Source organism: Tachyglossus aculeatus, chromosome 18 (genome assembly GCF_015852505.1).
Source record: "Tachyglossus aculeatus isolate mTacAcu1 chromosome 18, mTacAcu1.pri, whole genome shotgun sequence".
NCBI lineage: Eukaryota > Metazoa > Chordata > Mammalia > Monotremata > Tachyglossidae > Tachyglossus > Tachyglossus aculeatus.
Window position 1 is genome coordinate 932,043 of NC_052083.1, and position 16,367 is coordinate 948,409.

Here is a 16,367-nt window from a genome sequence, read left to right on the forward strand (position 1 = left end):
GGCCTAATTTAGGGTCTCCGGCTGCAGCACTAATCCTGTCCCAACCCAGAGCTATTCCGGGAGGGGTCCAGGCGGCCACACCTAATTTAGGGTCTCCTGCACCGGCGTCAGTCCCAAATGAATCCGGGACTGGACTTTGAGCTGAGAGCTTGGTCATGGAAGGAAGAAACTCTGATTCCATGGACCACAACTGGCCCTGGGGGCCAGCTACCAAGGGAAACTCCACTCTTTGATGGAATCCTATGGTATTTATGAAGTGCTTACTATGTGCCGAGAACTATACTACACAGGGAGGTAGATGTAAAAGGATCAGATAGGCATATTTCCCTCCTTCCTAAGTCAACATAAATTTGATGAAACCTTCTATGCATTTCCTTATGTAATATGGGCAATTCTGACCATAGCAACCATCTTGACAGCGTATCACACAAACATGTTCATTTGGGCTGCACGGACCATGACCGGATTAGATGGATTCACAAATTGGCTTAAATTAATTTGGCAAATAATTGTGTTAAGGAGATTGTAATGCATTGAAAAAAATGTGGGGTGGTTAATGTTAATTAAAAGTGATTCAGGGAATACGACTGATGGTTTAGTATTTCTCATAATGCTTAGTTTTTTATTGTGGTATTTAAGCACTTAATGATGGTATTTGTTAAGCGCTTACTCTGTGCCAAGCACTGTTCTAAATGCTGGGGTAGATACATGGTAATCAGCTCATCCCACGTGGGGCTCATAGTCTCAATCCCCATTTTACAGATGAGGTAACCGAGACAGAGAAGTGAAGTCACTTGCCCAAGGTCTCACAGCTACAGACAAGAAGTGGAGCCTGAATTAGAATCCAGGTCCTTCTGACTCTCAGGCCCAAGCTCTATGCAGTAGGTCATGCTACTTCCCTTAGTACATAGCAAGCCCTCAGTCAATCCTGGTGTGAACTACAAATGGCTGAATTGGGGCCCCTAAGAAAGCCAAACACCAGCAGTGATTGTGGGGTGCATCTCCCTAACCCTGTCTGCTGCTGTCTGTCTGTTGAAGAGTTGTCTCTCCGAGATTGAAAATAGCAGAATCAGTCAATTAGTGGAATTTATTGAGCACTTGCTCTGTGGTGAACACTATACTAAGTCCTTAGAATGCTTTCAGTTGCTCAGACTTGGCTGATGCAGGGCTGACATGGTGCTGACATGACACAGGGCTGACAGGGTGGTGTGTTTCCCTGAAGTGTGAGCCTTAGATACCAGGATGATGAAGCCAGGATAATGCCTCCTGCTTCTAGTGGATGGGTCAGGGGAGATTCAGAGCAGCTGGTAATGCAAGCAACACCAGAAATCAGGTGCTGAAAGCCAGCTGCTGGAAAGTCCAAACCTATGTGTTGTCTTTTTCTTTTCCTCCTCCTCCTCCTTTCTTCTCCTCCACTTGCTCCATCTTTTCCGCTCTCCCTCCCTTCTTGACAGTCTTCCTCTTTGCCATTTAGCCACCCAGAGTAGCCAGGAAAAGTAGGAAATGAAATTCTGGACATTTTTGGCAGCTCTGACCAAAGTAGATTCAGGGAGGAGGTGAATGGAAAATTTTACCCTCTAAAATGCTCAAGATCCAGGGGCTATGTGTTCTTGAAACAAAGTACCAGTCGTATTTATTGAGCACTCATTAGGTTACGAGAACTGAACTAGGTGTTTGGGAGGATACAGTGCAATAATAATAATAGTAGTAATGGTGCTTGTTAAGTACTTACAATGTGTCAAGCACTCTACTAAGTACTGGGGCAGCTAGCTACAAACTAATCAGGTTGGACACAGTCCCTGTCCCACATTGGGGCTCACAGTCTAAATCCCCATTTTAACAGATGAGGTAATTGAGGCTCAGAGAAGTTAAGTAACTTGTCCAAGGTCACACAGCAGACTTGTGGTGGAGTCAGGATTAGAACCCAGGTCCTTCTGACTCCTAGGCCTGTGCTCTATCCTCTAAGCAACAGTGCTTCTCTACAGAGAATAGAGTTGGTAGACATCCCCTGTGCCCACAGTGTGTTAACAGGTGAGAGGGGGAAGACAGATATTAAAATATTTTAGTGATAGGGGAAATTATCCAGATAATCTATGCTGTAAAAGGGGAGCTTTGCCTAGAAATAAAAGTAGAACTGGGCCATGATGAAGGGTTGGGAGCCCTGGTGGTCTGGATAATTTGGGCCTGAAGACCTAACCACGGTCATGCAGTGGCATCTAAACCATGGGAGCGGCTCAGAGGGGAGGGAGCTGGAGTTAAGAATAACCCGTGTTGGTGGTCCTCCTGCCGCCGGGTGAGAAACAGTGCATGTGATTTGGGGGTTGACAGACAGACTGGAGCTAGCTGCACTGGGAGGGATTAGGGTATTTCCAAAGTACTGTTCTCCCTTTCTCGAAGTCACGTTCTGGTTAAAGCATATTTTCTCTTCCCTGAGCGTTTTATCCCAGTGCCTACTTGGAGGAAATGTTTGATTTGTCTTTAGATGGCATCCAGCCCCTCAGGGCTGGTTTCATTATCATTATCGGTTTCATTTCTGCCTTTTTCCCACTACTCCATTCCAAGTTCACTGGGTCCATTCTCACTACTCCAGTGCTCAGTATAGTTCCTTGGGCTCCATAAGCACCAACACTACCACTAATGACACCCAGTTTGTCAAGCCAGTGACTTAATTCAGAGATGTCAACTCCACCTGTGTGTATTTGGGACTGGGAAAGGGCAGTATGGGGTGAAAGTGTGGAATGAGCCCATGGGAGTGACAGGGCTCTGCCTGGCTGCCCCTGCTGGCCCCTCTTCTTGCCCACCCTTCTCCATCACTCCCCTAAGCCTCCCCTCCCCCAGGTTGACCCCTTCACTCTTGGTGTGGCTGTAGGGAACAGGCCAGATCCCCCAGTGTACCAGCCCCTGCTGCCGGGAGAGGCCTCCAGGCCGGTCAGAGCCCAGTGGCTGGGTGCCAGTGGGCCTGGGGTCACATGGGGCGGGGTTGGCCAGAGAAGCCGATCTCAGAGGCCCCACTGGCAGCAGGCCTGATTCCATGCGAGGGCTGGGGCTCCTATACTATCAGGATCAGATCAGGGAAGGGAATGCGGGACAGACCCGTCTACCCTCCCCTTGCCTAGTAGAGGGGGTGCCCCACACCGGCCCATGGCTTTCCCCAGTGGAGGACCGGGCTGAGATTGGTGTCCTGCAGGGTGGCCACCAAGGGGATCCTTCTTTCTACTTAGGGGCAGGGGGAATCCCCCTTTTCTAAGTGGGGTGGTGCCTATGCCTGAAGCTGGAATCAGTCAGATATGTGGGAGAGGAAGAGACTCAGATCCCTGTACCACCAGCTTCTTACCAACCCTTCCTGCTGTTCCTCCCCATCATTCTCCTGCTCCTCCTCCTCCTCTCCCTCATTTTCCTGCTCCTCCTCCCCCTCATTCTCAGTTTCTGTCTCCATCTTTTTTTAGGGCTGGGAGTCAGAAGACCCTATCAATCAGTCGTATTTACTGAGTGCTTACTGTGTGAAGAGAACTATACTAAGTGTTTGGGAGAGTACACCATAACAGAGTTGGTAGACTCATTCCCTGCCCACAGTGAACTTACGATCTAGTGGGGGAGACAAATATTAATATAAATAGGTAAATTACCAGTATGTATGTAAGTTCTGTGGGGCTGAGGGAGGGGTGAATGAAGGGAGCAATTCCAAGAGGAAATAATGGCTTAGTCAGGGAAGACCTTTTGGAGGAGATGAGCCTTCACTAAGGCTAGTTTTGGGCTCTAGTACCAGCTCTTGATTCTATCAGCCAGTGAATTAGTCAACCAGTGGTATTTTTGGAGGGCTTGCAGAGCACTCTACTAAGAACTTGAGAGAGTGCAATAGCATAAGGTGACATGATCCCTGCCCTCAATCAGTGGTATTTATGGAGCAGTTACTGTGCACCAAGCACTGGCCTAGGGCTAGGGGAGACTAGATAGAGTTGGTAGACCCAGTCTCACCCCTCAGGGGGCTCACAGTGTAGCAGAGGAAACAAACACCGAAATAAATGACAAGTAGGGGAAGTAAGAGAATATAGAAGGTAGAATTAAGTGCTTGCTCGAGGTGGAAGCCTCTTTGTGTGTGTGAGGAACCTCGCTAATCCCCCTCCTCTCCTAGAGACTCAACGGCTGCCCCCAGCCAGAACACTGCCCTCACCTGAACGCTGCTCGCGGAGCACTGAGCAGTGAGGCCATGGGAGGAGCTTCCAGCTCTGCACTCCTGCTTCTCCTAGCCCTAAGTGGCAGCACGGCATGGGCCCAGAGGGCAGGTGAGAGATGAAAATGACAATTCTTGGTCTTGGTAAAGTGCTTGCCATATGCCTGACACTAAGCTGGGTGTTGGCACAGGGACAGGATAGTTAGGGTGGACACAGTCCCTACCCCACATGGCAGATGGTCTTGTGCCAGCACCCCCTCCCGATGTGTTTCCTGATGGGTTTCTTGACCCCAGACACTCAGCACAGCTCTTGGGGCTGGGTTTTCTTTTAAGTGGTATTTTTAAAGTGCTTATTGTGTGCCAGAAACTGTACTAAGTCCTAGGGTAGATATAAGCTAATCATGTCAGACACAGTCCATGTCCCGCACAGAGCTCCCAGTATTTATCCCCAATTTACATATGAGGTAACTGAGGCACAGAGAAGTAAAGTGACTTTCCCAAGGTCATACAGCAGACAAGTGGCAGAGCTGGGATTAGAATTTAGATCCTCTGACTTGCAGGCCCGTGCTCTTTCCACTAGGCCATGCTGCTTCTCGGGTGGGCAGGGGTGGAGAGAGCGGTGGGGCTGGGGTGAAGGGAGCTCTGTATTCCAACAGTAGCTAGCTCTCAGGAGCTCCCAGTCTAGCAGGGAAAAAGTTGAGAGGACCGCCCATGGGGACAGACAGAAACATGGAGGCCAGCATGCCAGACTGGTGAGCCTGGCCCACAGGGAGCTGCTGTGGGAGGGGTGTCTTCTTCTGGGTGGTTGGGCAATGGTAAGCCAACAGCTCTGGCCACATAAAGCCCCAGTGAGCGAGGCCCACTGGGCAGGTTGCTTGGGGGGCAGGGCTCAGCCAGATGTAATGAATGGCCAGTCCGTGGAACTTGGAGCCCATGGCCTGTGCAGGCTGGCCCGTGCAGGCTGGCCCATGCAGGCTCAGGCATTTCTAAGGAAGCTCTTTCACAGACCAGGGCAGGGAGATGGGGCTTCAGGAGAGAAAGGTTGATTGGATATATCAGAGCAAGGAACAATTTGACTCGCTGGGGTCTGAATCAAGTGCCCAACAATGTTTGTTATCTGCCTTAATGCTTATAGGTTGCTACGTGGGGCACCTATTTTGTGCAGAGCATTGCGTTGGGTGCCTATCGTGCAGAGCATTGTGCTGGGTAGTAATAATAATAATAATGATAATGATAATAATTATGGTGCATGTTAAGAGCTATGTGCTAGGCACTGTATCAAGCACTGGCATAAATACAAGTCTGTCAGGTTGGGCACAGTCCTTGTCTCAGATGGGGCTCACAGTCTCAAGCCTCATTTTACTGATGTGGTAACTCAATAATAAGTGAAGTGACTTGCCCAAGGTCACATAGCAGACAAGTGACAGTCGGGATTAGAACCTATGACCTTCTGATTCGCAGGCCCTTGCTCTATCCACTATGCTATACTTACTGTGTGTGGAGTGCTGTGTGGGCACCTACTGTGTACTACTAGTAATAATATTTATTAAATGCTTACTGTGTGCAGAGCAATGTACTGAGTGCTGGGAAAGAATACACACTGAGATTTAGACACAGTCAGTGTGTGGAACACTCTGCTGGGCACCTGCTGTTTGTGGAGCACTATCCTGAGCTCCTGGGAGCACAAGAGCCCGATGTCGGCAGACACAAATGATTTACGAATAGCAGGAGTTGAAGGAAGAGGAGAGACATAGGCGTGGCTAGGGGTAGAGCGAGGGAAAGTGAAGAAGGCAGTGGACTAGTGGAGGGCCCAGATGAGCCAGGCGGCAGTGCTGACTGAGGGTGGGGCCTGCCCCAGGGAAGGGGCACGGGAGCCTGGCAATGGGGGGTGGTCGGCACAGGCGGCCGGAGGAGTGGAAGGGAAAGAGGGCTCAGGCCCCCGCTGCCCCTTCGGTAGCATTCTCACTTGGGTGTCCATGGTCCTGCAGGGTGCAAGAGCGTCGACTATGACCTGGTATTCATCTTGGACACATCCTCCAGCGTCGGCAGGGGCGATTTCGAGAAGGTCCGCCAGTGGGTCTCCAACCTGGTGGAGACCTTCGAGATCGGGCCGGACCGGACGCGTGTGGGCGTGGTGCACTACAGCGACCGGCCGGCTGGCGAGTTCCAGCTGGGCACGTTTGGCACCCGGGAGGCGGTCCAGGCGGCCGCTGGGGCCATCGCCTACCACGGTGGCAACACCAACACCGGGGATGCCCTGCGCTATGCCGCCGGCACTGCCTTCTCCCCTGCAGCCGGAGGGCGACCCGGCCACCGCGCCGTCCAGCAGGTGGCCATCCTCCTGACAGATGGCCGGAGCCAGGACGAGGTGGTGGGTGCGGCGGCGGCAGCACGGGCGGCCGGGATCCGCATCTTCGCCGTGGGGGTTGGGGCGGCCCTGAGGGAGGAGCTGGATGAGATCGCGTCTGAGCCCAGGTCGGCCCACGTGTTCCACGTGTCTGATTTCGACGCCATCGACAAGATCCGCGGGGAGCTGCGCCGCCGGATATGCCAGAGTAGGTGATGCGGCCCGGCGGGGGCCCCAGGATGGGGCGGACCCTGGCTCGGGCAGCTTCCACCACCCTCCGACCTCGTTGAGAGCCTCCCTTAAGAGTCGGGTGGGGTTGGGGGGGTCCATGCTGGACCTGGGGATCCCATCCGGGCATGGAAGCTCCCATTCCTTTCAATTACCCCAAATCTATTCTCAGAAAAGCAGCTTATTGAGGCAGAGTGACCTAGAATAAGGAGCACGAGTCTGGGAGCCTGGAACCCTGTGTTTTTGCCACTGGCCTGTGGTGTGACCTTTGGCCTTTCACTTAACCTATCTGTGCTTTCTCATCCGTAAAATGGGGTTGAAATGCCTGTTCTCCTTTTGTGAGAGAGGGGCTGGGAACCCTGTGTGGGACAGAGCTTGGATCCCAGCTGATTGCCTTGGGTGTCCCTGTGGCCCAGCCCCGGGTCATTGGCTCTGTGGCCTAGTTTCCAGAAGCCCAAAGCAGGAGGGGTCTTGCAAATGTTTGTGGTCTGCACTTGGGGAAGTAGGGGACCCAAAAATAAGACAGTGGTTTGTGACAGGATTTTCTCAGCAGAGGCTGCGTATAGCTTCTGTCGGGCCCGGCCACGAGACAGGATGGAAGGAACTGAGACCTGGAATTTGGTCTCCCACATGCCTGGTTCCCAGCTTGGAGAGAAACCAGCCTTTAGGGAGGGGATCGATTTGTACTGTGCCAGTGCTGGGGCACGGCCAGGACAATAAGATTGGATTCTGGGGCTGGTTTGGGCCGGGGCAGGCCAGGGGCAGGATTTGAGCTTTCCCAGCTGAGATGGAGCTGTGTCCAGGTGATTGTGAAAACTCTTTATGAAATCAAATTCCATTTCCACTTGTGGGGAGGGGGCTTCCTTGGACCCACCTGAAATCATGGTAAACCTTGAACCCAGGATGTCGGACCCTTGGTTGCCTGAGGTCCCCTCGTTATGCTTGCAGAGCCTTGGAGTTTCAGGGAGGGGGACCTCCCTGGGGGTGGAGCCAAGGAAGGGGTATCTCCGGAAGAAACCAGAAAGGAGACTGACTTACGTTTCCAGAAGCTGGCTCCATGAGAACAGTTGGGATGTGTTGGCCCGAGTTCCTGGGCAGCTGCGGGCTGACCGGAAACACGGGTCAGGATGGATTATAAGCTCCGTCGTTATCTTGAGGATTTGTGTGGTGTGTGTATATGTGTGTGTTTGTGTGCATGCCCATGTGCACGCGTGTGTGCGCGTGCGCAAACCCCCCCCACCCCCACTTCCCTACCTGGAGGCTAGGGAGGGGGAGAGACCCTCCCACATAAAGATGGTGTTCTGCTGGTGGAGAAGTGAATGGGCACATGCTGTAGCCTGGGATGGAGGTCACCAGGTCATTGGATCAGCAGGGTTCTGGGCATCAAAGTGGTGCAGTGCCCACATTCAGGTCCCATCCATGGGGACTGGCAGGCACCAGTTCAGGGACTTTGGGGAAGGTTTCCATCCATATCCCTGGTTCCTGGCCCTGGTCCTGGTCCCCAGCTCCTGACGAGCTCTGCAGGGCCTGGCTGCCCCCATGTCTGGCAGGTCCGGAGGCCATGATCCCCACTGGCCCCCATAAGTGGAGCAGAGGCTGTGGGCGGTTTCTGTGAGCAGCATTGCCCTGGGTGAGGCGGGACAGAACAGGATGGGGGCTATTTCGGAGCCAGCCTTTCCTGTCTTGGTGACCTCTGAGCATTCCTAACCGGCTGGCCACCTGGCAGAACATGAGCCACCGCAGCCGCCACTACGGCCCATGCCCGGGGCTTGCAGATGTCTCCAGTTGGCTTCGCTGAGTCGTGAGGATCAACGTTTCTGAGTAAACTAATTTTAGAAGAGTCAGAAGCCCAAATGTAACCTGCCGCCCTCCTTGGCAGTCCGCGGAGAGGCTGCCCCATCTGGGTAGGTCCTGCAGCTTCTGGGGCCAGGGCAGGCTGGGGGCTGGGTATGGGGGAAGTTTAAATAGCCGTTGTCTCATAAGGCCTCCTCCCTCCTCTGCCTTCCTCCTGGCATAATTAGCTGCAGGATAGACTTTCTCCCTGGCAGACCAGGCAATATCTGAGCATCTGTGGATGGTAGGGGTGCTGTTGTGCTGCAGGGGGATGGATATGCTGACCTCACCTCTATTACCAATCTGAGCTGAAGGTAGCAGGAGCACAGCTTGCATATGCAGCTAGAAGTCGGGTCTTTTCCTGCCTCCCAACCCCACCCCATCGGTTAAGGCTGGATCAGAACAATCCAGGAGGAGGAGCAAGGTGGCCACTAATTATTATTATTGTTATTATTATTTTTATCGTCATCGTCATCATCACTACATGTACTGAGCTCTGGGCCGGAGCAGATGCAAGTGAATCAGAGCGGATGCCATTTCTGCCCTCCACGAGGCTCACAGACTAAGAGGGCAGGAGAGCAACTATCTCATCCCTGTTGTGCAGTTGAGAAAACTGAGGTCCGGGGAGGTTGTGTCCATAGTCCATCCAGTGTAATGTTCTGTCTCAGATAAGGGTGACACAATCACTGACCTGTTTTGCTTTCTAGGTGGACCCCTCCCCATTTTCTTCTTAACAGGTTTGATTAACCTCTCCCCCCAAAAAAAAAACTGGTGGACTTTTGGGGGAGACCGTCAGCAGGTCCGGGATGTATTTGATGCTGGCCCTGTTGGTCTGCAACTTTTGCCCCTTCCAGTGACCCGGCGCTGTATCCCTTTGTGCTCAGTTCAGGCTCCTGAATGGTAGAAATCAAAGGCCACCAGAGGCAGGAACTCTCCCACACTAACTCTAGGGCCAGCCCCTGCTGACCCAGCCATCGCTGATACACATGGTGGGATGGGGAGGGGAGTCATTGTTAGAGCAGATTGGTTGGGTAGGTGGGACTCTCTCTGGGATCCTCTCTCTGCCTCTCCATCTCTGTCAGATGTGCTGTGCCCCAGTGTCCGGGTGGAAGGTGACCGTTTCAAGCACACCAGCGGGGAGACGGACGGGATCACAGGTATGAAGGAAGTGGTAACTCGGGGGAGGGAGGGGAGAAGCTGAAGGGAAGCACTGAGCCTTTCCAAGCCAGCTTCTATGGGACTGTGGGTGGGAGCTGAGCCTTCCTAATCCCTGTTCCAGTGCCCAACTTGGAAGGTCCGGTGTTTTGACATCCATTACATTGTGGAAAGAGAAAACATCCCTCTCTCCAGCTCTCTCTTTCTTCCTTTCTTCCCTCCCCCTGTCATTTCTTTCCTCCCACCTTTCTCTCTCTTTCAAGTGCTTACAAGGTGCCAAGCATGATGCTAACCACAGGGATACAGGACAATCAGATTGGACATGTTCCCTGTCCCACCCAGGGCTCACAGTCCAAGAGGGAGGAAGATTAAGGATTCTCCACTCCCCCCATCACCATACACACCCCACTTTTAGAGAGGAGGAGATGGAGGCCCAGGCAAATGAAGTGACTTGTCCAAGGTCACCCAGGGAGCCATGGACAGAGCTAGGACTAGAACTCCTGTTTGACCAGCACACAAACACACACATACACACACACATCCTCAAGATAATGACAGAGCTCATAATCCATCCTGACTAGTGTTCCCAAACTCTGTTCAACTATCCTGAGCTCTTTCTTGTCCCTCTGTCCTCCACTGTTTCTTGCTTCCTTCTCTTTCCTCTCTTCCAGCCCTTCCTCTCTCCAATGGCACCTAGAGGAGCAGGATCTTTCTGCTTCCTCTCCTCGGGAGAGTTCTTGTTGATCCAATTGCCCAGAATCTCCAACCCGTGCCAGCAGCTTCCTGTCCAGCACTGCCAGGGACCACTTCCTTGTTTCCTTCCCAGTTCAGGATCGGCGGAATGTAGTTAGGGGTCACTGGGGTTCTCCATGCTTGTCTATTTCCCGGGAGGTTTCCTGCTCTTTCAGGAGGGCCAGCGGGGACATAAGGCCCCTTCACGCCCTGCACGTGCTGTGTTGGAGGAGTTGTTCAAGCAACCCCCTCCGCTTTGGCTCAGGGCCCCCCAGTCCCTGCCCTCCTGGCTTTTGTGGCCGGTGGGCCAGGTCTGACCCTAATGTTCACAGGCTGAAAAAGGGAAGGAAGAGGAGGAGCCAGTCTTGTGCTTTATTGAGTTTGCAATCTAACAGTCCTGCTTGAGTTGCCGACTTTGTGATGCCCCCAAGTTTCCCCAATTCCTGAAGTTGGCCAAGTGATCCATCAATCACTGGTGTTTACCAAGCACCCGCTGATCATGCTAAGCACTCCCCCTATAGACTGGACACTTCTTATGGAGGAACCACATCTGACAATTCTGTTGCACTGTACCCTCCTAAGCACTTAGTACATGGCCCTGTATGAGGCTTGGTACTAAAGCGCTTGGGAGAGTGAAGCTGTCCTTAACCTCAGAGGCTTCTAGTCTAATGAAAGAGACTGGCAGACACAGATAAGTCAGTGATTTACAGATGATTTCCAAATAGGCATCCCAGGAGCCCATCAAATGCAGGCATCAAACTCCTGCTCTACCTGCATCCCCACTGCCCAGTCCTGGCAGAAACCAAAGCTTTGGTGGTGGGGCAGAGAAGTGAGGGTGGATGGAGGGGAGAAGAAGACATTGAATATTACTTTGCCAATGTACAGGAATCTGTGTAATGAGGAGATTTTGTATTCCAAAGGCATATTCCATTCCTTTTAGTATTCAGACCCTGTTGCCAGCCGATGGTGCTGCCTATTTTTAGAACCGGTGTCGACTGCAATGTTGGAGCGAGTTTCCTCTCCCAGTGTTCTCTCACTCCTGGGGTGGGCACTGCCCCTCTTTGGCTTCAGTGTTAGGCAGTGGCAGCCACTGGTGCTGACGAGGAGGAGTAGGGTGCAGAGGAAGCCTGAGTGAATCTGGACCGTTTGGACCATAGCGGGTTTGAGCCTAAGGGATTTAAGGGTGGCCACAGGTGTGCCGATGAGCCTCTCCTGTGCCTTGCCTTCTCATCGGTCGATGGATCAATCAACCTGCACTGATTCTGAGCACCTGTTGTATGCAGGATGCTCTACTAGGTGCTTGCTTGGGAGAGAAAGGAGAGTTAACAAAATCTCCATTTTGTTCTTCCACAAGCCAGGGACAGCACCACGGTAGCTGCAGGGAGCCACTGCTGGAAGTCAAAATCTCAGAGTCACAGGCCCTGGGAGTCACAGACCCCCAGGACTCTGACACCTGTGGAATGGCCCTCCTGCGTTGGAGGGTCTAGATTAGTTTTGGGGATTTGGTGTGGAGGCTGGGTGAGGGCACAGCTTAGTGTATGGAGCATTCCTCAGGCCGATTTCTGGTGCCTAGGGCCCTGGTCTGGCCCCGGACCGGCTCTAAGTCCATCCCTGCCTGTCTGGGCAGGTTTTGACCTGATGGAGCTGTTGAGCGTGAAGGATGTGTTGGGAAAGAAGGAGTCCGGAGCTCAGAGTGCCTACGTCCGCATGGGCAGCTTCCCCGTCGTGCAGAGAACGGAGTGAGTTTGCATCTGTCCTTTGGCTGCTGCCCCAGGCAGGCAGGCAGGCAGGCAGGCAGGCATGCGTGCAGGGGCACAGGTTGGAGGCTGGCCAGAAGGTGGAGGTGGTGACTTGGGTGGAGGGTGGTCCTGCTGGCCCTTCCTGACCAGCTTCTGACAGGGAGCAGGGATGCCATCTGATACAGGAGAGTCAGGTACTGCATCAAGCAGGGCATTGAAGCAGCATGGCTCAATGGAAAAGAGCATGGGCTTTGGAGTCAGAGGTCATGGGTTCAAATGCCGGCTCCGCCAGTTGTCAGCTGTGTGACCTTGGGCAAGTCACTTAACTTCTCTGTGCCTCAGTTCCCTCATCTGGAAAATGGGGATGAAGACTGTGAGCCCCCCGTGGGACAACCTGATCACCTTGTAACCTCCCCAGCACGTAGAACAGTGCTTTGCACATAATAAGTGCTTAATAAATGCCATCATTATTATCGTGCAAAGAAGCTACCTGGCCCAGTGTCCTGGGGTCCCAGCAAATCCAGTCGTGCAAGTTGGCCTTCATCGGGCAATATGTTTTGGGCCTGTCTCAGGCTAGGGTGTGTTTCTGGGAAGCTGACGTGGGCCAGGACGTGCCCCCAACAGACCAGAGCGGAACGGGTGGCAGGTGGATGCCAGGAACTGGGCACCAATGAGAGGGCCGAAGTTGAATGACTTCCTGACCCTGAAATGGAGCAAGCTGGGGTTGGGGCACCCATTTGGGTGGGGCTCATGCAGATCCTGGTCTGGACTCCAGACACTGGAGGGGCAGGGGTGGAGGTCTCCTCCTTTCTTTGAGGGAGAGGTTTGGGTAGACACACTGGACTCTAGCCAGTTTGTGACCGTGACTGCTCTCAACCGTCCATCCTCACACTCACAGGGCCGTGTTTCCCCAAGGCCTCCCCGATGAGTACGCATTTGTGGCCACCTTCCGCTTCCGCAAAGCTTCACGCCATGAGGACTGGTACATCTGGCAAGTGATAGACAAGTACGGCATTCCTCAGGTACCGTGCCTCCTATCTCCTCGCCCTGCTTTGCCTCCTGCCCCTCCCTGCACTGCCCCATTCATCCCCTCACCCACCTCAATGAAGAGGTTTGGTGCCAACTTAGAATCCCAGCAATCAGTCCATCAGCCAGCGCTTTTGGCATCCCACTTCCACCTCTCTCTGCCCCAAGGTGTCTGTCCGGCTGGACGGGGAGAACAAGGCCGTGGAATTCAGCGCCGTAGGGGCTACGCAAGATGCCGTGAAGGCGGTGTACCGTGGCACCCCGGTGAGCCACCTCTTTGACCGGAATTGGCACAAGCTGGCCTTGAGCATCCAGGCAGGGAACGCTTCCCTGTATGTGGACTGCCAACCTGTGCGAACTTTGCCTGTCGCGGGCAGAGAGAACATTGGGATCCGAGGGCGGACCGTCATCGGCAAGCGTCTCTACGATAGCGTGCCTGTGGATGTAAGTGCTACTGGGCCTGGGGATTGGCTGGTGGGGGAGCCTTCTGTAGCAGTCAGTCCTGTGCTTCCCGGCATCCCCGTGGCCCTATCCTGACTGTATTCAGCTCCCTGTCCCCACCCACCTCCGCCCAAGCCCCTGGTCCCCAGGAACACCCAATCAAACTCTCTCAGTGATCCCCAGGTTCTGGTGGCCCGCTATGCTCCGTGCCCCGGTGTGCCCTGTGCCCTGGTGTGCCTTGTACTCTCATGGTGCAGCTCCATTGGATTGGTGTGCCCTCAGTCTTGTGACACGCCTTCTGTCCACCGTTTTTCCCTACAGTTCGACCTCCAACGCATTGTCGTTTACTGTGATGCGCGGCATGCAGAGTTGGAGACATGCTGCGACCTTCCTTCGGGGCCGGTGAGTGCCCATGAGGGAGCGCCTGTGGCCAGGAGTGCCTGAGGATGGGACAGCAAGCCCTGGGGATCCCCTGACCTGGCCCCTAACCTGTGAACAGAAGGCCCCGGGTGGGCGGTCTGAGAGGAGGGCAGCACAACCTCCAGATCATCTGAGCCTAGGCCCTCGGTCCTCAGTGACTGTCCGTTCCCAGAAACTCTCATCAGCCTGGAACCTGCTTAATGGCTTGTCTGAGGCCTGTCTGACCTAGCTGTCCCCTCAGCTGGGCTGGGAGGGGTGGAACAGCTATGCTTCAGTGGCCTTCCCAGCACTTCGGCACCTGGGTGCTGGTAGGCTCCCTCCATTCCCAGCGTAGGCTGCCAAAATGCATTGAGGGGATGCGGGGCGAGGAGGAGACCTGGCATTTCCACGGAAACGTGTGCGAGGGGGAGAACTGGGACTGAGGCCCCCGGAGAATTTACCTGATCCACACTCACCTGGCTTCCTTCAGTGCCAGGTGACGGTTGTGACGGAGCGGACTGCAACAGAGAGGCCACCCACGGTCAGCGGTGAGCAGGTCGGCTTTCCGAAGACTGAAGTCAACTGCTCCTGTCCTGCTGGGGAAAAGGTGCCATCACACTTCGCTCTAGGGCACCCATCTTCCTGCACCCACATACATACCATCTCTCAGGAGCACACGTCCCCTCCCATGGGCACATATAACACCCCACAGGCCCTCTTTCACATCCTCCTGTGAGCACCCACACAGCAGTGGGAGACAAGTTCATATTCCTTTTCTGTGGCTTCTTTAGGGTGACAGGGGTGAAGCTGGTCCCGGGGGACCCCGAGGACAGAAGGTCAGTCTGGGGCCCGTTGTGTTTCTGGTTGAGAGGTCAGATCTGTGTTGCAGCCCATCCCATGCCACAGCCCCCCTCAAGGCCCCCACAGCCTCACCTGGGAATTCCTGGAGGGGCAACTTCAGCTCCTCAGTTACCGAGCCCCTCTTGGAAGAACTGCCAGGTGGCAAGCTGGGCAGTGGCAGTCTCCCCTCCATACCCTGCCCTGAGGGCTGGCCCTGCCTCCTACCACCCCCCTCCCCACCAGCTCCCTGTGGCTGCTTCCACCCAGGCTGTATCGCACTCTTCATCAATCACCAGCAGATGTGGGCTGGGGCTGGGGCAGGACCTGGGGCTGGGGCTGGGGATGAGTTAAAGTTTGATCCAGTTTCTGCCCAGAGGCCTGACTTCCCCACATGGGACCTAGGGACAGGTATGTGTTTGTGTTGGGATGGTGGGGGAGAGGCGGTGATGTGTGGTTTTGTTCCCAGAGAAGGACTCTGGTGGGTCCTGAAACTCTGCCTCTAAAGCTGTACTCTCTTTCCTCGGCCCCAGGGAGATGTTGGACCGCCGGGCTTAGGAGGGGCTGTTGGCCCCAAGGGAGAGAAGGGAGCCTCGGTAGGTGTGGCAGGGTGACAGTACACAGTCCTTGTGTGGGGTCGGGGGGGGGAGGGAGAGAGAGAGCGAGAGAGCGCACATATATGTGTGTATGTGTGTGTATTTGTGCGTTTATGCACTTATGTGCTGCTGGGCTGTCTGTCCAGATATCTGTTTATTTGTGAGTTGTGAGAGGGGTGGTGATAATCTCTTCTGCTTGCTGGACTGTCTGTGTGACCCTGTGTCTGTGACCTTTGGGAGAGGGATGGTGTTAGTCTCTTCAACCCGCTGGACTATCCCCTTCCGTTACTTGATCAAGAAAGGTCTGCCATTCCTGGAAGAGGCAGCAGGGAAGCCAAGTGTGTGACTATGCTGTCTCCTCTTCCAGGGTGGAGCAGTGTTGGCCAAAGGAGAGAAGGGTGAACAGGTAGGACCCTCTACCTCTCACACGCTCCTGAGGGGGCTGGGGGTGGACTCTGGCACCTGGCTCAGGTGCCTTTGACTTCTGTGGACACATGTGACTCATGGTGTTGGTTCTCAGGACCACCACATGCTGGATAGGACCTCTCCACTGGCAGTGCGATCACTGTCTTCCCCCCCAAATACAGCACCCCTTTCTAGCTGTTTGTCGGGGGTGGGACACAGGAACATGCTGCCCGAGGCCAACCTGAGTTTCCTAGGACTTTGGGGTTGAGGACAGGCATATCCTAGTGGATCTGGGTGGGCTGGGGATGGGGGGGCAGAAATGACTGTGCCCCCATCCTCACGGAACCACTGTTACAAGAAGCTCCTTTGGCCTTGACTGGAGAAAACCCCTCTGGCACATTTTCTCAATGTGCACCGCAGCAGACTGGTGCCCCGTGGGTTTGGGCTCTGGGTGTCCT

At 54.2% G+C, this 16,367-nt stretch overlaps 1 protein-coding gene across 1 annotated transcript in view; it reads left to right on the forward strand.

Annotated features, from left to right (window-relative positions):
• COL22A1 (collagen type XXII alpha 1 chain) overlaps window positions 1-16,367 on the forward strand; it is a 61,709-nt gene that overhangs the window by 1,429 nt on the left and 43,913 nt on the right. Inside the window, exons 4-16 of the mRNA XM_038760680.1 lie at window positions 2,563-2,660; window positions 2,839-2,928; window positions 4,133-4,283; window positions 6,160-6,726; window positions 9,662-9,736; window positions 12,094-12,205; window positions 13,104-13,227; window positions 13,400-13,675; window positions 13,994-14,074; window positions 14,562-14,678; window positions 14,863-14,907; window positions 15,442-15,504; window positions 15,872-15,910. Coding sequence (XP_038616608.1) covers window positions 2,563-2,660; window positions 2,839-2,928; window positions 4,133-4,283; window positions 6,160-6,726; window positions 9,662-9,736; window positions 12,094-12,205; window positions 13,104-13,227; window positions 13,400-13,675; window positions 13,994-14,074; window positions 14,562-14,678; window positions 14,863-14,907; window positions 15,442-15,504; window positions 15,872-15,910 — 1,838 coding nt within the window. The remainder of the gene's footprint in view (window positions 1-2,562; window positions 2,661-2,838; window positions 2,929-4,132; window positions 4,284-6,159; window positions 6,727-9,661; window positions 9,737-12,093; window positions 12,206-13,103; window positions 13,228-13,399; window positions 13,676-13,993; window positions 14,075-14,561; window positions 14,679-14,862; window positions 14,908-15,441; window positions 15,505-15,871; window positions 15,911-16,367) is intronic.